We start from the raw sequence: 21,124 nt of genomic DNA, 5'->3' as shown, positions 1-21,124 counted from the left end.
GCGCCTGGGAAGGAAAACCCTTCTGGGAACAGAAGACACAACCAGCAGAGCCACTGTACAGAAACAGCGCAGGACAATCTAGCACAGATGCCAGAGAAGATGCATTTCATCAGTTGACTAGATTCACATTTAGTTACTTCTATACCTCACTCGTTCATTTTTTTTAAGATGTTTGAGAAGTTCTTTTTTATAATTATGAGGAAACACTAGCTACCTTCCTTTTCTTGATAAATGGCAATCTTTGACGTTCTTCATTCACAGTAACCCCCAGCACCTGCTGCTCTGGGGTTCCATGGCTGCTTATGCAGTACCCTGCTCTGACAACAACCACGATTATCCTATTTCTTCATTCTTCTTAACTAAACTTGATGTCAGTGGACATCAAAGAAAGAAGATGATGAAAATATGTTTATAACTTCACAGAAAGAGGCAGGAGTTTTGACACACAAAACCCATGAAGCACCCCCAGCCAGCTGCAGAAAAAATGCTTCCTAAAAGGCAGCAGCTCCTCCAGTTCATGGTGCTGCTCTCTACCCTCCACATCATACATACTGTGCCTGTGGATTTAAACTGTTTGTGTATCTTAAGTCCCTGCCCGTGCTCCCCACTCCCCCTTTTTATGTTAATTCTTGTAGAAAAAAGTGTTCCAGTATCACAGGCTCCAGCCTTCTCCAGGAATGCACCCTCAACAGGGTATGTCTGTTCCAGGGTGAAGAAGGAACTACAAAAAAGCAAATGTGCTCTTAAAAAAGGTAGAATTTAATGACTGCATGAAGATAAAAATCATCTCTGATTTTTCAAAATGGTCCTAATGCCATTTTGAAAAAAGTCTCAGGTTGAAGAAAAAACTTCTACCTTCTCTAGTGCCAAGCAAAATCGACAGAAACTTCTGAATTAAAAAGTAGAAAATAATTCAATAGCAACTGCAATGTGTAAAGACTAAGATAACTACACTAGAGCAGAGGAGCAGTGGCAATTAAAGGACAAAGGCAGCTAAAGGCAGTTAAAAGAATATGAACCTCACGCCACTGCCTGCTTCTGCAAACTATACAGTTTCTCTGCAAACATCAGAATTGATGCATCCTTGACCCTAGTCAGTAAAGAAATAGTGACTGAAGACCACGTTTTTTTATTATTTACTCAAATTCTTCTATTTACACCTGTCAGATAATCTTGCTGTGCTGCTCGTGCTTCCCTGTAAGCCTCTCTCTGCCAGGAGCTTCCTTGGCAGAGAACTGAACAAGCACATACAAGGAAGGACAGTACCCTGGTTCACTGGCATTTTATTTTGAGACATTACTAACTGCCCAAGCATACCCACTCTGAGGTGTGTTTGTTTCTTTATCAGAGGGTTGTTCACAACTAATTTGAAGTATTTGCATTGGTGGAAAAAACCTGTTTCTCTAATCTGTGAGCTCGCCTTTCTCAGGAATTCTGGAGCTTTTAGGGCTTAGTTGGTGTTTGTAGTGGTGAAAGGCTTGATTCCTGTTTCCTGTGGCCTGCCTCCCCCTTTAAGTGTGCTTGAATTGGAGAACAGATCACAACTTCAAACAGCATCAGCATGGCAGAACTGTGTGACAGACGCAAGGAGATTTGTGTTTCAAGAGGTCATCTAGTCTATAGTCAGAAACCCATGACAGATGCCAGAGGACACGCACGTGGACACATTCTGACCTACTGTTTCAGAACGGGAAACCATGCCCTTAAGAGAGGGACCTGTGTGAGCTCCTGGCTTAAATAAAGACCCAATACCAGCTGACAAGCTTGTCAGCATCTGGCCTGGTTGGGAGGTAGCATCTCCCAATTCTCAAATTTCTGCTCTATTTTAGGAAATAAAAAAAAAATACAGCTTGGTACCATAACCTGGAAAGTGTTGCCATTCCCTGACCTAGATTTTGTCCCCCAAGGCAGGATTAGTTGTCACTAAGCCACTCTGGTGACATCCTTGTCCATTTTGTCTCCAGAAATCAGGAGATTTTCCTAGTCTCCACTGTCCTTACTGTCAAGAAGTTTTTTCCCACCCAGCAGCGGTAATTACTCAGCAGAGGCAGTGGGAGAACCCAAGCACCACAGCTCCGGGGCTACCGCGTGAAGCTGGTAGAGGCATGCCTTTCTCTTCTGCCTTTTGTTTCCTTTAGGGTGGGGTGGGCCACACATGTCCCAGCCCTTAGGGCATCTTGCTGCTCTTCCTTTTTGCTTCACTAGTTTCCTTGGCTCCCTTGCGTTCAGGTCGTCTTAGTAGTGGATGTCTGGCACTTGCTGCTCCTTATAAGCTATTGCTGCTTCCAACAAAGATGTTAATGCTGTTAGCGTGGCTTGCCTCCTGTCACTCAGGGGTCCCATTTCCTCCACCTTTGGCGCTGCCCACGTGCTGGAGCACCGCCAGGATTGCGTACAGAGCGGAACTACAGATTCCTTCCCTAGACAAACCCCAGGAGTGCTTTTGTGGTTAGATCGTTCCTGGGTTCACTCCAACAGGCAGCAAGACCACGCTAGGTTTCCCACACCCTCCATCCAGCATCATCGTACAGCGCTATTCTGCTATACTAGGCAAACCCAGACGCCTCTCTGCCCGTAAAGCAGAGGATGTCCAAGCCTAAAACAATTACAATACAAAGGTATCGTGCAGCTGCTTTCTCCTCATCTTTGAGGATTATAGGAAATAAAAATTCTTAAAGCTTTTAAAAAGCTATGTAGCCCCATGGACTAGGCCACGATGACGGCATTCCCTGAGCTGTCCTAGATCCATGTCAGTCACAGTTGCAAGAACCTCCCTCACAGCTCCCACTAGATACCTTCCCTACGGAGGAACCGAAGCATAGCCTGCTCTATATGGGATGAGCCGTACATAAGGTGGCTGTGTGTCCATATACACCAATCTGACCCTGGGAACAGGAAAATGACTCACAAACTATAAGCATAGCCCACACTACCAGCTTTTAAACTGTTTTAGTTCCTTTGCCCTCCTAGGGAACAATGACCAAGGGTAGCAATTAAGAGGTAACATGCAAGAACTCCCGGTTTTCAGAGAGAATGCCACACAAAACAAGTAACCAGTTACACCCACCTCTGGGGGAAAAAAAAAAAAAACAAAACCAAAAACAAAACAAACAAAAAACCAAAACAAAACAACAAAAAAAACACCCCACCCACCCCAAAACAGGCATGCTGAATGACTTGCTACTCAAGCACAGAGCAGACCCTTCCTTTCCACTCCCTTAAGCTCAGCTTCACCACAGAAATACCCTCTCACCACTTACTGAAGTTTCTGCCCTGTATCAGCTTTTCCGTATTCAAATGATGCTGATCATCACATAAATGAATGAGATAGAACCACTATCCAACAAGCTGAAATAAAAATTTCCAGCAAAGGCCACCTGTTCTTGAACAAATCAGTAGATTTTCCTTTCAGGGCTTCCAGATCTCTGCTTTTATTTTATCTACTTGACTCAGAAACAGAATATTCTAGAGCACAAGCATAAAGTTCCTGAAAAGCTGCAATTATATTTAAGTGGGCCAATTGTGAAATATTCTACCCATTTTCCATACAGGCATTCAGGAATAAGACCTGTTGTTTCTATCCTGAGATTGTATCATGAGACTACCCCATTTTGACACGGAATTAGGCATGGAGCCATTTTTTGCATTTCAGGAAACATTTACAGTATCGCAATAAACCTCCAGATTTCTATGAGACAATGTCAAACAGCTGATTGTAAACAAACTTATCACGTGTCCAATAAGATTAGTAATTTGAACTTGCATCTAATATTCAATCAGGCAATCCAAGAGGCAGAGAACATTGGTAGTCAGACGAGGCTCCTATTTCTCTTTCCCCAGTTCTCCAGAAGCCTAGCCAGGTCATGACTCAATCAACAATTTTGGGGGAACGAAGTGACAGAGATGAGGGAACCAGTAAGTTATCTAGATACTCGCTTTGCATTTTGGACACGGTACCAAAAGGACTCTTCACCCAACTCCTTTAAAAGGTCATTGGGAAAATATTTTCTTTCTTTTAAGAAAAGACACAAACCATCAATATTTCCTACCCTCCTAACCAGAATTTTCCAGAGAAGTACAACTAGCCACAGCAATTTATTTAGACAAAAGTTTTACTCATCGCAGCTGTAATACCTTGTCCAACAATTTCAAGGGCCAGGAGACATAATGGAAACCACACAGAGGTCTCTACCGGGGTGTTCCATAGATCCTCCCCTCCTTCCCCCCTCCCAAATCATAGGTGGTAAACGACATGTGAAATAAGCATCTTTCAAAACCAAAATGAGGCATTCAGAAGAGATTGTATTTCAAGCAGAAACTATGAACGAGATCAGTGGATAGAGTAAGATTTCTCTCCATAGTACAGTTAAGAAACAATTTTAGTGAGGCACCTGAAAAAAGGTTTGAGCTAGTAGATCGTTAAATGTTACCATAAAACTTTTTAATTACTTCTATATTTGCAATACAAAATATTAAAGTACACCAACAAATCAGTTTCAAATTTCTTTCTGTCACAGACTCATTTTATAATCGAACTGTTTTATTTATAGGGCAGCTTTTTCCTCTGCATTTGTCACTGTTCCTCAATAACTTTTGAAACCATTCAAGGAGAGGTGGAATTGCCATGCATTCCTGCAACTTTTATGACGAATCCGTGCCTGGAGAGAAAGCCCCGAATCCAGTGAGTAAGAACTCCAATACGATGAACCCTACCCTGTCCGAACTTACACACTCCAGACTAGTCCAAGCTGCATTTTGACAAGCCCAGCAGATGTCAGAGAAAACACAGGAGGAAACCGAGGCTACTATGGTAGAAGAAAAAGGTATAAAGCACACAAATCCATCCCAAGCTTTGTTTTGCTACTTGGAGGGCAGCTTTCATTTTAATTGGCAATTTAAACCTGTTTAACATGCATTTTTCTCACCATTTTGTGGGTATCAAAGTTACTTCAGATGACAGTATAATACTGACCTAAAGTGTTAATATAGCTTCAATAGTATTGTTTTTAGCAGATAAACCTCAACATGATTTTTAAATTGTTTGTCAGAGTAGACTACAGTCTATGAGCAAGCTTTCTCTACGACACTTAAGAATGGGCTTTTACAAGGCTTATACTGCTACATATAACATTTTAAAGAACAAAACACATTTGGGATCACGTTCAAAACACTGTTTTTTAAAATATCATGATATTTTAAAGAGACTAACAATTTATTCAATGCAAATGCAAAGTATAAAGTTCTGGAGTTCCAAATACACATCCAGTCTGCCATTTCCAGTTTTGTGCAAATTAATTTACTCAAAATAATTTCAAATCTAGCATAGTGTCAATAACGTCCAACCTCCTCTAAGTTACAGAACTGATGTTTTTCACATCTGCTTGAAATTAAGACTTCCCAATCTTATTAGATTTAGTTTTGATTTACAAGAAAGAAAAAAAAACTGTAAACAATTACTGTAAAAGCAGTTAGCAACAAAAATGAGTGACAACTGTCAGTCTTCAAATATAATTTAAGTTACGCCCTTTCCTTACCATCAGCTTGTAGTCAAGTACGTAAATAAATACGAGAACTAACACAAATAAAAGTTACTACTATAAGAAAATACACTATATGCTGTAATTTGGAAGAAAATATTATACAATATTGGCTGCATCGTTTGAAATACGTATTTGAATGCTTAAAACAGTTTGATGCTAAACAGTTAAACCTCCTCTTTGTGTACAGGACTATGCTTTTACTCACCATTAGAAATGTGTTTTGTGATGAATTTTATACTAGTATATTAAACTCCTAAATGTGAAAATGACTCAAGTCATTTAGTGAAAGAAGATACCATAGGCACCATAATATTTTTTTTCTTTTTAAACAAAATCTGGTGATGAACCAGCAGTAACAAAATAGCATGAAAATTAAAAGGCACATTCAGGCAACAAATAATCAACACAGTTTGCATGATGTTATATTTAAAAAAAAATAATTTATGCTCTGAATAACTGATTTCATCAGGAACAAATATTCTGGCAGATTCTAATCTGTCAGGAAGAATTAAATTTTGTAAAAGGTGTGCAATTCAAATTCCGTAATTACTTTTTAATGTTGAATTTTGTTTTGTTTTAAGGTCAGTATAAGGCTTATAACCAAGTGCACATTAAGAGGACTGACTACTCCAAACCTCTTGTTTTCTGAGTGCATAGAAATACAATGAGCAATGTTCCTTGCAAGAAGATGTATTCTTGTTCATGTGCAAGTCTAAATCAAGTACTTGAGCGTCTTTCAGGTCTCGGAACACATTTCATAATTGCAGCTCTCCATAGGGCAGGGGCAAGTAAGAGGCTTAGAGTAGTCACACTCAGAATAAGAAGATAGACCTGAAAATTGGAAATAAAAGCCATTACTTCTCTTAGTTATATGGTAAACTAAGAAGTGACTAGAAGTTTGAGGAGATCAGTCTTTTCTGGACAATATTTTCAGAAGATTTCACCTGTCTTCCTAACCAACTATGCGTATTGTTACAAAAGCAAACAAATGAACACACAAATCATCTAATTATCTGTTTACCTGGTCTAAAGATACAAGTACAAAAAAAAATTGTAAGCTTATAGAAAAACAATTATTTACATGTATAGTTAAGAGGTCAGTTTTGAAAGGTCAAGGTTTGCTAAAAGGTCAAAGGCCCAATACCACTTTATTAAAAACCCCAAAACCTATTCTGACTTAATGATATAGCGGCAAAGTGCACTACTATTTTATACACTCAAAAAAGCAAACAAAAATCCCTTTTAAGTTGTACTGCACATCTTCTGGAATAAGATCTTAACTACATATTCTGAAAGACTCTTATAAAATGGCAGTGGGAAGTAGTTTTCAGGTCTCAAACAGAAAAATTACTTTTGGAAATTTCAGAGCTGTATAAACCTATCGAGTAGACAATCACGTAAGAGCTGCCAACATAAAAAAATGAAAGCCTAAAGGCCTCGAAGCACAGTGGGTGGGCCCCAAAACTAGTTCTGTGATCACGTAGGGGTACCTTGAAACTCTATACAAACATACAATATTTATAACTCCTGATTATATGCAGGAGCGAACATGAAAATGAATCACCTTTACCTACACAAGTGAACAGCGTTGTGTAAGTTTTTCACACGTGCTTTATTTGGAATTGGTTCCAGCATTATACAGCCCACGTGCTCACACAATGAAAAGCTCGCAGCGCCAGCACAGAAAAATAATAGCATTCTCACAGCTTCAATATAAAACTAAGTTTAAGGTTTCTTTCCTATGTGATTTTCTTCTATGACTACTGAAAAAGCTGTCTGTTTCTTCTGCAGAGGTTTTAAAATTAACAAGCTTTGTAGGTAAATATTACAAGTTTGTTTGCTTGTTTAAATATTAAGGCCATTTCCACTTCACCATATCTGCTCTCTGGTTCTTATTCACTGATTATTTCCTTAGTCAAACCCTGTACTCTCAGTTACCTCTTTCTATAGCTGCATCAGGCTTTTAAAAGCAAAGGCTTTTCAGTCTTAGTGATTTGGGTGCTATCTACAACTCACTGCCCAGTTATAAGTGACAGCAGTTAAGGCAAAGCTATTTAAAAGTAAAACCTGCTATTTAAAATATTAAAGTACAATATAAAACAAGTAAAAAATGGAATTAAGAACCCTGTCAGGGACGTAAATCTCTCCATTTGTATGGGCTGATTCTGCTTGTTAGCAGTTGAGAGAAGCCACAAAATTGGAATGTATTGGTATATTTCGAATAAACTGTAATACAAAATCCCAGTAAGTTAGTCAGGTGCAAAAATTGAAGTTAATAACTATGGAACAGCTTACCTCCCGAGATATGATCCCTGCTCTGCGTGCTCTACTTCCCAGAACAAAAGAGAATTCACTGACTTGTGCCAGTCCTGCTGAGACAATCCACTTGATATACTGGCTGGTCTTTGGAAGAATCAGAGAAAGCACGAGCACTGCCAAGACAAACTTTAAAAATTGGGGGGTTTGGGGGGTTGTTGTGGGTTTGTTTTTGTTTTTAAATAAAAGAAGTGCAATAGATCAAATAGTACAATATTTGTAAGATACATAGCATCAAATACAATAATTCTGGACATAAACTAAATATATAGACTTCTAAATACGTCTTCTGTCTTAATGTCAAAAGAGACAAATATACACTGCACAGTAAAAAGTAGTATCTTGTGTACTGTAATAAAAACACTTAATAACTTTGCTGCAAATCCCAAGCTAAACAGACGTTTCTCCACGTGTAACTTATTTTTAACATTAAATAAAATCTTTTTAATATCCTAAGAACATAAGTACTATAGAATATAGTACCAAACTGTATTCTAGTCAGTAAAACTCCTCCAAATACAGATTTACAGTAAAGATGTAATATTCTCTGTTATATAAGATGTTCAGCTCTTGCACAGAATTTTCATTAGGGTATGCAGCACAAAGATTATTTAGACCGTTAAAAGATAAAAAAAGAGAAAAAGAAAATACCTTCATTATGACCACGGACAATGTAAGGAATAGTAAGACTGTGAGTTCATATATTACAAAGGTGGGGAAAACATGAAGTCCTGGAAGGAAAGAAAACAATATTTCAAAGTTTAAGGCCAAAATCTTGCTATGATAATTTTCTGAATTAGTAATAGGTTTAATTAAACTCAAAAACACACAAATAAACAAAAGCCCTAGCATACCTACCAACACTACCTACTTAACCATTTTTCCTTTGGATAGGTTTAGCACAAACAATATTCCCAATTGAGTTAAATTATGTATGACCAATGCATGAGCACTTTCATTTATCAGTTTTCCTCTCTTCCACACCAGTCAACAATCCAGAATCTGAACTAAAACACACCTCTAATGAAAGCTATAAAAATACTGCAGGAAAACAATTCCATTGTTCTGCACAGCGATTGTAACGTACACTTTGCTAGCCATTTAACATTTTTGTATAACACGGTAATGGACTATCCTGTGGGAGGAACATGATATTCAGTATTTGCACAGACTATAGCTACAGCAGAAAATGTAATTGTTTTGATCCCATGCCCCTCGCATGCAAACACTGAAAGTCACCTGAACCGGAAAAGTCACTTAGACTGGAATCAGATAAAGTTGTAAACCCTGAGCATGGTCTAACAATTAAGGAATTATACAAAACCCCACTGCTATGATGATGTTGGAAGGAGTTTTTTGGGGGGTGGGGGTAGGTGTCTGTGGTTTGTTTTTTTTTTTTTTGTTCAATGTTTTTGTCATTTTTATTGGGTAATTATATGAAGCAAGACAACAAGAACAATAAAGAGCACTGAAATTTAAAACTAAATCATGCTAGTATTAAACAGAAGAAAAAGTAGTATTTGTTGTAGAAGTCCTGGAGTCACTGAGGAAGAACCTTACTCCCAGCTGATTAAGTCCTTTTTTTCCTCCTAGGGTATGAGGAACTTCTGCAGGCAAACATAACTGTGTATCTTTGGAAGTACATCTCTTTCTTAAAAAGAGGAACCAAAATAGCAGTGATGCTCCTGATAAATCCGTAATAATTGGCAGTTCTCCACCCCAGTTATTTCTGGTGAAGGGCAAGAGTTTAGCTTTCTAAAGCATGAGGCATGTAAATTGATGCTGTAACATTTTATTTTAACACAAGACAAGTTTTCACTCATTTTCCCTGTCCGATAGAGCTGCAGAGCCAGAAGAATTGTAGAGAACTAAGAGTCATCTTCTATTCCTGAGTGCGCAAGAGAAGTTACTTACAGTAACTGCATGATGTTTTGTCCATCTGCACATTCCATTGTGGATGAAAATGTACTTCAAGTACACTAGATTTTTATACAAGTACTACCCAGTCAGCATGCACACACCCTGTTTTATTTCTTAATTTCCTTCCATCTACTGAAGCACAAGTGAATACTATCAGAATAAGGGGAAACATGGCAAAATAAGAGACAAACACCACCCAAAAAAAAGGAAATCCTAATGCGCGAGGGGCAAGTGGCTTCTGGTTTTGTACTGTTTATCATATGCACATTGCTCATTCACATACATGAAAAGCAACTAGAGAAATACAGCCTGTAACAATGTCATGTTTGGTAAGGGGGCCAACTCTGCCACATCTGGAATTGAAGACTTCAGAGGGAGGCTATAAATACAGCCCAATGCTCGCATCACTACTGTCTGATCTACCTTTTCACTTCTGGAGCAGACAGGCAGCCTGAACTTCATTTGGAACAGCTTCCCGATGTAGAGATTATTACTATATTCAAAAGAGCTGAGGCACAAACTACCAGAGATTTCTATACTAACCTGTGGAGGAAGTGTTTGCAAGGTGAAGCAAGCCTAAACCTGTTACATAGACTACTCTGAGCAAACAAACAAACATCCCAGCACGCAGACGTGTTTTGGGGGAAATAAATCATAGTGGATTTGCCCCAGCCCAAGACGAAAACAGAATAACCCCATAAGTCATGGCAGACTGCTATACAAGCACATGAAGCCTTCCTGACAACTCCAATGCCGTCAGAAAGATTAACTTCACAGACAGAACGTACGTGAATATGGGCATTCGCTTCACTGGTTTTAATCAGACTTTGCAACTAAGCTCAGGAGTCACTATGGACTTGTTCTCTACAATGGAAGAAAAACTCCAATCAAATATTTCAAGAACTTCAGCACCATCATCAGGTAGCATGTGGCATGTTGATCCCTTACCAATAACTAGGATATCACTTTGGTATGTTTTCAGAGCGCTGAGCATATGCCACCAGACTTCAATTCTAAACAGTGCTCTGGAATAGCTGGAATAGAGGCCTTGGGGTGAAGGTGACCTTGCATCAATGTCAAGCCAAAAAGCACAGTTCACTCGTGTAAGTTGGTGCGTGTTCTTCTATGGATGATTACAGGCAAGATTTTGCACATTCTTTTTATAAGTACTTTTTTCTTAACAGGTAAACTCCCCCTCCCCCCTGATTAGACAGATTCCACCAATCTGCTGGATGGCCGCTAAACAGCATGTCAAGATCCAAATGCAGTCACGACCACATCCTGGAAAATCCAGCATCAAGAAAAATAAATCCGGGAGATCCTTGATGGCAAACAAGATTACAGAAACCAGAACTTGTTTAGTCAAATTGAAGCCAGTAGAATGAATTCTGGCACGTTCTCAAGTCAGGACATCAGAGTCTTAATGAACCTAAGTTCATAGCTAGCAAATGCAATAAATGCTACAGCCCTGGCTAGATTAAGTAGGGAGGGGAAAACCAACATTCATCTCTATTTTTCTGCAAAGGGGAAAGTCCTCTTGATTCTATTGTCAGTTCTGAAAGCTTGAAACCTCCAAGTTTCATTGTGTTCCACGGGGGACAACAAAGCAGTAGAGCTGGATGAATAGCGAGAAGGCAATGTATGTCACCTAATGAATTCCAGTTGGGATCTTTCCTTGATTTCTCTCAAATTCAAAATAAATGGTAAGAGGCACATCAGAGAAACGTTGTGTGTGTGTTTGTTCTGAAAAGTGGTAGTGCTGACGCTGTCAGCATCACCCATCTTCTGAAGAAAAAAACCGCACTCTTAAAGGGTTTTCAGCATCTTGCATTCAAGGTCCAATGCTGACCACAAGATTTACCCAGAAGGGAAACATGGAGCCTGGCAAGCGAGTACATGTGTACAGAACATTGGGGATACACAACTTTGTCAGTCAGTGGAAGCAATGTGCCTCCTCACCGCTGGCAGGTAGGGTCCTGATGCCCAATTACAAACTCCATACACCCTGTAGACTGACAAAAAATGGGATATTGGAGCCTTGAGGCGGGGCGGGGGAAGGGGGAAGTCAAACAGTCTATGCAAAGATGTCTTCCATCTTTCTAAAAAGCAATCAAAACAAAATCAAACGATGCAGAGGTGGAAAGGGGAGGATCTGAGTATTAGGTACCAAAACAGAAATGAGAAAATTCGTTCTCAAAATGTGGCTCTAACGGATTGGTCCAGATGTGCTCTCACAAATATCAGTGAGGACAGAAACTGACAGGAACTTTCTAACCTCAGCAGACAGCATAGAGAGCCAGAAAACTTAAAGAACACACAGAGGCCTGACACACAGATGGAGAGTAACTCAAACTACAGCTGTTAATGCCTAACTGCAAAGGGGTATTATTCCCCCAAATGCACCCATGCGCGAATTTGCAAGCAGTAGCATTACACAGGTCAAGCTAAGGGCAGGACCACTGCTATAGATACTACACGAGCAAGTATGATTCAGCTCGGCTTTTAGGCACCAGAAGGATTTCTGTAGTGAGAACAGAAAAGCAGGCATTCAAGACAAAATAGGAACTACCTTTTCCAAATGACTTATTTACAGTCACTTTTCAATTAAGTCAAATTTTTCTATTTATTCCTTTATTCTAAAAGGAACAGAAATTATATTGCTGCAGTGGTATACCATCCCACCTCAGGATCTCAAGTGTTTCTGCTCTCTATAATAGGGTGCTTGCTGCATATAGCAACAAGCCTTCTCTTTAGGCACAGCTGGGAGGGGGGACGGAGAATCTTTCCCTGGGGCCTTTATATAATTTCACATAGTAAATTTCTCTATGGATACATATCATTTGCATGCATATATAAGTAGAGAGCAAGCAAGAAGTCTTTTCTTACTAGATTTCTTTTTAAAAGGTTTAAAGAATACTTTTTATCTTACTCAGGTTTTCTCTTCAACATAACATCACTCCTTTGTAAAACCTACCTCTGTGCCACCCCACAAAACTTCCTGTTAACCACAAAATTTGAAAGTAATTGGAAGTAAAGGGTGAAGGGGGGGATAACATTTGGGGGGGGGGGGGGGGAGATTTGATATTTTTGTAGGGTTTTTTGGTTTTGTTTTTGTTTTACAAGCAAGCATTGTCACATTTTGTCAGAGCCCTATAACATAGTTCATTTTTCTGATTTTTAGCTAACTTTCCTCTTAGGCAGGAATAACATCCATTTTCTGTAAAACCAAATAAACTTGTTATGCAGTTTCTTTCCCTTCTTGCAATTATAATGGTAGCAACAGTTAAAAAATATATTTTTTTTTAATTCTGTAACTGAACTACCAAAATAATTTCCTTACAGTATAACGCAGGCTATATGGAGTGCTGCCAGCATGCCAGCTGAGGTCTTGCTATTTTCTTGTACTGTACCAAAGTCTCACCTCCAGTCTTAATTTATGTAGTCACAAGAGTGTAGGACAGTATTTGTGTTCAGTCCATTGTAAAATTAACTCTGGGCTTTTAATTAGTTGTCATGCTTTGTAACCCTGGTAACACTTATCTGCTCCATCGCCATCTTTACTAAAACACGTAAAGAACTCACCTGTGAGCATTTAGCAATTACTTATCCAACCTTGTCAGTTATATGGGCCCAAGAGTTTCACCATAGCTCACCACTTTCCTCCCTTTCTTAAAAAATAAAGTTATTCAAATTCAACATCTATTACTAAGCAATCTGACTGATCAGTGCAGGCTATTCTCATGGACTGGGTAAAACAAAAATCAAGACTGGCAAGCATAACCATTTCCTTTTTATTTTGACAACACCAGAAACAGTTTTAGTTTCTGTTATGAAACAATGGCTATCAAACAGGTACATAAGGAGAGGCATTAAAATTACGCTGATGGGACTTCACTATTACCTGAATAAATATATGGAGATAAAAAGAACAGTAGAAAAGTTAAAATCAGAAGAAAAAACAAGGGTGGTCTTGAGAAAAAAAAAAAAACCAACCACAAACAAAAACCAATCCCCCAAACCCTAAGGATTTTCTGAGTAAGCATGCTTTGAAGGAAGTTGGATTTGTGTAACAGGATGCATTCAAACCCCCTACTTTGGACTTTGCAATGCCCCCAAAATAGGACATGCATTTCCTATACAACGCACAGGAAGAGACAAGTGCTTTCACAGCGCCCGTCTCCTTATTCCCTGTACCTAAGCACTTCAGTAACATCTTTCAGTTTCCTTTAGAGAAGGCATTTTGGGGCATGCATGGATAACTAGCGAATGTAGCTGTTCAAAATTAAGCTACTGATTGTCTGTAAATATTCTCAGAGTAAACTTGTTTTGGATAACAAGCACAATGAGTTACTCTCCTGGTACCAATCTCCTTAGGTATCAATGCTGCATTTCTGTTGGCATTCAGGTAGTCTCTGATATACATCTTGTTCAATTATTTTTTCCCTGTGTTAAGAACACACAGATCACATTTTCCTAGCTAAAGAAACAAGACGCTGTAAAAAAAAAAAAAGTAAATCCATTTCCATTATCTTATCCTGCTTCTGGAGAAAACAAAGCCACAAGAACCTGAAATCTACGCTACCAATTGACTCAAAATAGTAATACAATTTTAGTATAAATTACAAATGTAGCCGCTGTGAAGACAGAACATTTAAAAAAAAAAAACCCACAAACAAAACCCAAACCAACACCCAAACAAAAAACTTCTTCCCTTAGAATTTTTAGTTGTATGCTTTAAATAGTGTGAATTCAGAATTAACAATGAAAAACTGTCATTAAAACAAAAATTGAGAGTACAACATGGAAATTGCTTATGAAAATGAATGTTACATTTAAAAATATTAGCGAAGGCAAACTAATATTGTGGTCAATTAACAGTTGTAATATTTTAACCAAATAAAATCTATCTCGTCCCCCCAGTTTGTAGACACCAGTTTTTTCTCCTCCCCCGCATTTGTATGTTAACACTATTTTTTTTAAGTAAGTTTTCTTAGAAGTTACCTATGGATGCAAAGAAAATGATGGCAAGAAAGTCACGTATTGGTTCAATACAGGACATAATCTCCTCAGAAACCATGTGACCCTGAGAAGAGATCAGAGCTCCGGCTAAGAAGCATCCCAGCTCCATTGAAACATCCAACAGCTCTGTGATCTGTCAAGGAATAACAGAGAATCTATTGCTGTTCTCTAGCCCTGAGTGATTTTATATACCATTTCACAGTGAAATTATAAAACTGTACATTATACCGAATGTAGGAAATTGCTATGTCTTTATGCATATTCAAAAACAAATAGAATTCAGTGTATTAATTTCAGTGTTCTGCAGTATTGCAGTTATACAAAAGACTCACAAAACCAATTTCCCCTCCATGTTACGTCCTTCCCCACAAAAACAAAAATAAATTTCTTAATCTACATCGTAACACTTTGTGTCCCTCTTTAGGATAGCATCTGATTTCACAAAACCGAGAAAGACTGTAACAGCTTCGGAGTCAGGATTACATAATACATTGAGGCTGTGAAATAAAGAACGGCAGATTTTCCAGCTGTCAAACAGGGGAAAAAATAAAAATCAAAGCTTATGATTTGGGAGAATAGTCTCAATTTAGCAAAAGTCACAGGCATAAATTACATTTTATTATTTTAAATTGGACTAAAATGTGCCTGTGTGCTTTACTGAATAGGGATGCATTTAAGCATGTGAAGTAAACTACTGAAATAAAGCATATTTATTTGAAAGAATTCAGACTGCTTCGTTCTTTTTTTATTTGAATACGGTACTAGAGGGAAGAGGGGAGAGACACCGAACTAAAATGAAAGCAACTGCTTAAGGCAATGCTCAGAACATTAAAAAAAAAAAAAAAAGCAAGCAGCCCTTTTAGTTGGCAAAAAGTAGGTTTTAAAATAATTACTTTAAAACCATGCTGCTGCTGACCATCATCTTACTGAGAAAGGGCAGTGCTATTAATAGAACATTTAAAACTGAAGACTTATTTTCATACTAATTTAGATTAAGCAACAATATACCACAGTACACTTACGGACAACATTCATCATATCTTGAGCAGTGTTACACTGTAAGGTATGAAGCTGAAACTCAAGTGACTTGAAATTAATGGAGGAGAGCAAAAGACACAATAAACAAGTCTCCAAGCTACGTATAAAATGCCACCTAAAAATAAACCCCAGACTTTTGTGTATTGAAGTATTGATGTCTGAATGCTCATGACATAACTCCATTTGTGCTAACAGGCTGTAATTTATTGCAAGACATTTAAGAAAACAAATTGGTTCTGTCAACTAATAAATAGTTGCTGATCAGGCAAAACCAACAAAATAACATTATAGTGTTACTCTCATTTTAAAACAAAAGAAATTTCAGTGCTTTTCACCACAATTTGAAATTGTAAGAGGGAAGAAGGAAATATACATTAAAAAAATCACCAAAAGATGGATAAGATAAAGGAAACCGTTACGAATAGGAAACATTTAAGTTCTTCTCAATCACACATTAGTTGTTTTAAAGGTCACCACCTCTTGAGTATGATTAAGATTCAATATAGCCCCTTCAAATGAAGTTGGAATTATTTTTACTATTCAGCTATAATCCCCCCACATTTAAATGTTACCAGCTATAACAGAACTCCAGATCAAAACTATTATAGCTAATATTTTAAGTATTTCCATGCACACGGTCAGGTTACCACATAAGAAGGGATTTAGCATCTCTTGTATTGGAACTGCATGATACTCTGCTGTTAGGAGAATCACTATTCAAGTAAGGAGCAATTTAAGTGTGGAAGAAATGCGCTTGTTCAGAAAGCATCAGACATAACTGGAGCAAACTGTAAGTCCCTCTGGGTTTGCTCCCAAAGCATAAAAACTGAATTTGATTCCTTCACTCTATGGCAAGCTAAGTATGAGCTCAAGGGCCTGGTAGATAAAAAAAAAAAAAAAAAGAGCAAATTTTGCTATTTTTTTTGTCTACTCTCTAGGTGCTACACAGCTTCAGGTCGAAGAAATCTATAGGTCACTTTACACACAGAAAAGTGTGAAGTGCATAACAGGGCAAGAAAAGAACCAAAAATGACATTATTTTCTTAACGTCATCTCCCCTCCTCTTCAGATTTATATCTGGATTTATACAGAGACTCCTTTTACTATTCCTATCCTGGTCTCTGGTTGTCCAATAATATTACCAATAAGTGGATACATTTCCTCAACTAAATCTATAGCATCAGGGTTTATTACATTTAATGTGTGGGCACATGCACACACACTGGAGAGGGTTTGTTTACTGGCAGGAAGGCATTCTCAGCAAAATTTCTTATATAAGCCAAACCTGTAAAGTATTTTGCATTTAGTATTCTCTCTCCACTTGCATCATTTTTAACGTTTTGCCTTTAGCAAACAGCCCTGTAACAATTACTGTGAGGGTGGTGAGGTGCTGGAACATGTTGCCCGGAGAAGCTGTGGATGCCCCATCCCTGGAAGTGTTCGAGGCCAGGCTGGATGGGGCTTTGAGCAGCCTGGTCTAGTGGGAGGTGTCCCTGCCCATGGCAGGGGGTTGGAACTAGATGGTCTTTAAGGTCCCTTCCAACCCGAACCATTCTGTGATTCTGGGAATTACGAATCCCTAGGCTCTGCACTGTCCTTTTTCCAACTCCTACATTACAGAAAGCTTTTTCAATCAAAATGAAATGAGAAGTTTTGTCAATTTACATGCTTTTCCCAGTACAATTTAGTTTTCAGTTGTTTTCAAAGGTCCCATTTCACTCTAATTCAGAGATGATTGCTTTGCTTTCACTAGAATATTGGATTTTTATGTTCAAATGTTCTACCATAGCAGTAAGTAAAAGAACTAAACATTACTGCTATAACATGTTCCGGTTCAATTTCAACCATTTGTTCAGCAGTTGTTTTGCCTATATTCTCTAATAATGTGTATCTTATTGCTCATCTTTAATCATCATAGAAGCTTAATGAATAAAGTAAGCCAGTAAAATTAAAGAAATCCCTGATGGAAATAAATGTATTAGAACCTCAGGCTTTAATAATTTAAATCTGCCCCAGAGTAAAGGGGTGAATTCTAAGCTTGCATTTTAAGGAAGTAAAGCCTTAACAGAAATGGAAACAATTTTTAGTGAGTCTTGTAAAAACTCCATCTCAATAGTATTTTATTAAATAATCAACTAGAGTATTGAGATTATAGTTCTTCCTTAATATTTGCCTTTTAATCGATAGAAAAGAGTTCATAAGCAGGTTATGAGCAATTGAGAAGTACCCCAGGCAAACAAGGAATGACATTCCTAACACATTGCAGGAAAAAGTATAGACATTTTCACATATAAAGGACTGCACTAATATAGCTATATTTTCTTTTCATCTTTTTGGTACATAAAGCAAGCTGGCAATTTCCCTTCGTTTGCTGCCATCATCCCAGGTCAACCATAAGACAGTCAAACTGGAAGCCACTTCTACCCCCTGCCCCTATGTGTATGCACAGTCCTATAAACGTGTAAATGTAACTGCTATCCTTCTTGTCAGATCATGTTTTATTCTTTTACAATTCTTTAGCAACATTTAGCAACTTAGTTTTAAAATAAAACTGACCACTCTTGTCCTTCAGATATCTAGTACAGCAATTCACTATCAGGATAGTGTTTAAAACAATTTTCCTTGTAATGTTTCTGTACATGCAAAACATGAAAAAAAGCAACACTACACCAGTGAACATGCTGGCCAACTTATAATGTGTTCTTCAGCTCATTGTGCTATACAGCTGGACTGAAAAGCATCAGTTTGGCCATCGATCCTAAATGGTCATATTTAAAACCGTAAGCTAGATTTGCTCTTTATGTTGCAATTCAGGAAAACAGTTCCCCAATTAAAAAAAAAAATAAAAATAAAAAAAAAGCAGTACCTGCATAACTCAAAGCCTGAAAAGGAGTTGCTGAAAGTGCAATAATGATCTACTGAACCTTTGTTAATGATGACAAGGTACATGATTGAAAGGTGCACAACTGTGTCTCAAAGTCAGCTAGACTTTTATAGGATTGGCACTTGACACAATCCTCACCCTGATCTGCCTAACTAGTTGAGGGGGAAAAGGGAGGGGGGATTTCAATTACTTCTGAGAATATCTGGGAACAGAACAAAGTATCTTAAGCTCCAAATCTTGGTGAAGTATCTCATATTTGAGATTTGTTGCATCTCTTTTAAGTTAGTTTATCAAGAAGAGATGTATTTAAGATCCTATTTCAGATTTTATGCGCTGCATTGTTATCCAAGTGAGCCAAACAGTTCAGAAATGCTCAAATGTCACTTCCATACAGAAAGTTCCTCACCTGACAGGATAATCCTTACATCAAAATTGCTTACTCACACTGCAGTATAGGAACCTCTTCTGTCCTATCCTCCCTCTTGTTTTCCCATATAGAATTTGCCCTTATTGGTAGAGAAACGGCAATTCTTGTTTAATTAGTCATCTGAGATTGTCAAACATAGGAAACAAGTAAAATAAAGTTTATATATAATGTGCATTACACATGCTAGTGTTACAGATGAACCCCAACACAGGATAAACTTATGTGGACCCCAGAAATCCAGTCAGCACTGAAGCACATAACAAGTAACTGTATGCATGAAGCAGAAATACTGTATCATTTCTAACCTCTTTGTTATGCATTGGAAAGGATGTGGCCTGCCAAATAACTCACGTGCTAGATAGAGTTAGAATATTTTGTTTAAAAACATATCTCAGGTTTTCTAAGTGGAGCTGCAGAGTCATCTTTGGTTAAGGCCACTAAAATATTCACTCTTAATTCCTCCCTCTACAAATTCAAAAGCTTTTTTAGAATTACACCAGTACGGAAAATTCTGCGATTGCAGATAATTATACAAACCCCACCAATATTTAGGGTTGGTTTTCAAAGGAGAAAGATCTTTGCAGAAAACATGACAGTTTAATTGTTTTCCTACTTTGCACCCAAAAACCTTAATTTATCCTTTCCAAACACCTACAACATTTTTTTAAATTAGATTTCCATCCCCCATCCTACGTTTTTATTCCTGACATAGTAGGGCATCTATACCAATTAAGATTTGTTTTCTAGAAGAATTGTTTGTTGAACTGTTCAACTGGACAACCAAATAAGTTTTTGTTTTGTTTTTTCATTTTTTTTTTTAAGTCTTTGTGCTCAAACCACAACTTCTAGCATTACTATAATGAATGTATCAGTGTCAGCGAATATCAAGCATCTCAACTGGCTTACTGAGGTTACATGCAGTATCCTTTGTACTTTTCCCTTTGATACATTATTTATCAACTTTAAAAGGAAAAGTGCTTTCCCTTAAAGTACACAAAACATTTCCTCCTTCACAAACGCTTACCGTCCTGAAGAAGCATTCTTTTTTGCAGTACGAATCCAATACACTCAAACATATTCTCCCTCAGGTTTGTATAAACGCATATATTATGTAAAGTCATGTAGACAAACTCCTTGCATGTGTGACACGTGGTTTGGGCACAATATGCCAAATTGAGTCAGATCAGTCTACGCAGGCCCTGTTTTTAATGAAAGTAAGACAGCTTCTAGATACCATAGTGTTTTATGCAACTTTTGTGGTTTGGTTGCTCTTTTTTATTGAAGTTGTTCTACAAATGTTATGCCTGCTTGTTAAAAAGTAAAAAGGAGAAACTAGTTTTGTTCCTTTTCTTATTAGATGGCACTCCTGTTTGGAATATGAATAGCTGTTTAGAGGGATGGCATTTTTAACCTATACAACAGAAATAAACAAATTGTAAAGCTATGCTCTTACTAACTTCTTTCTTGACCTTCTTCCTTAAGGAGGTCAGCTTTCTCTGTTGGACCTGTAATAATTAAGCAGATACCCCTAGAAAAAAGGCACATATACAGGAACTTTTCGGGATAATTTTTCTCAGAAATTCTCAGTGGACATTATCTCCACATCCAGGATAATGGAGTTTCAAAGCCACAACATTATCAGTGACTGTCACATTCTATTCTCCAGCAGAATAGTTTTTCAGAGGGCTGAAACGTGAGAGAGCAACAACTGGAAGGAAGACTCAGAGGAAAATGAGCCAAACCCAAAAGGGGTATCAACACCTATGGACCTTGAGACATTTCTCTGCTTCCTCAATTTCATCCCAAACTGTTTATCTGCCACAGAAAAAGAAAAGTATTTTATAATAAAAACCATCTTAAGAATCTGCTATTGAAAAAAAAACTTGTGAGCAAATGTCAATCAGCCATTATCAGTATCTCAAAACCCATCCTAAATTATTTTCAAATGCATGAAGTATCCCAAAATTAAAACCACAATTA

The 21,124-nt window shown here is 37.8% G+C and overlaps 1 protein-coding gene across 6 annotated transcripts in view; it reads right to left on the bottom strand.

Annotated features, from left to right (window-relative positions):
- Positions 1-4,282: 4,282 nt before the first annotated feature.
- Positions 4,283-21,124, bottom strand: part of TMCO3 (transmembrane and coiled-coil domains 3) — a 35,482-nt gene continuing 18,640 nt past the window's right edge. For 2 of the 6 annotated variants that reach the window (XM_054185770.1, XM_054185468.1), the window contains 4 exons: positions 14,778-14,928; positions 8,508-8,587; positions 7,836-7,985; positions 4,283-6,371 (listed from right to left, as the gene is read on the bottom strand). In XM_054185770.1, coding sequence (XP_054041745.1) covers positions 6,258-6,371; positions 7,836-7,985; positions 8,508-8,587; positions 14,778-14,928 — 495 coding nt within the window. In that variant the 3' untranslated portion in view covers positions 4,283-6,257. Of the gene's footprint in view, positions 6,372-7,835; positions 7,986-8,507; positions 8,588-9,193; positions 14,270-14,777; positions 14,929-21,124 lie in introns of those variants that run through there. The other 4 variants (XR_008463799.1, XR_008463823.1, XR_008463821.1 and 1 more) reach the window with 4 other exon arrangements.

This window comes from Rissa tridactyla, chromosome 1 (genome assembly GCF_028500815.1).
Source record: "Rissa tridactyla isolate bRisTri1 chromosome 1, bRisTri1.patW.cur.20221130, whole genome shotgun sequence".
NCBI lineage: Eukaryota > Metazoa > Chordata > Aves > Charadriiformes > Laridae > Rissa > Rissa tridactyla.
The sequence above is the reverse complement of the archived record's forward strand: the minus strand, read 5'-3'. Positions and strand labels throughout refer to the sequence as shown.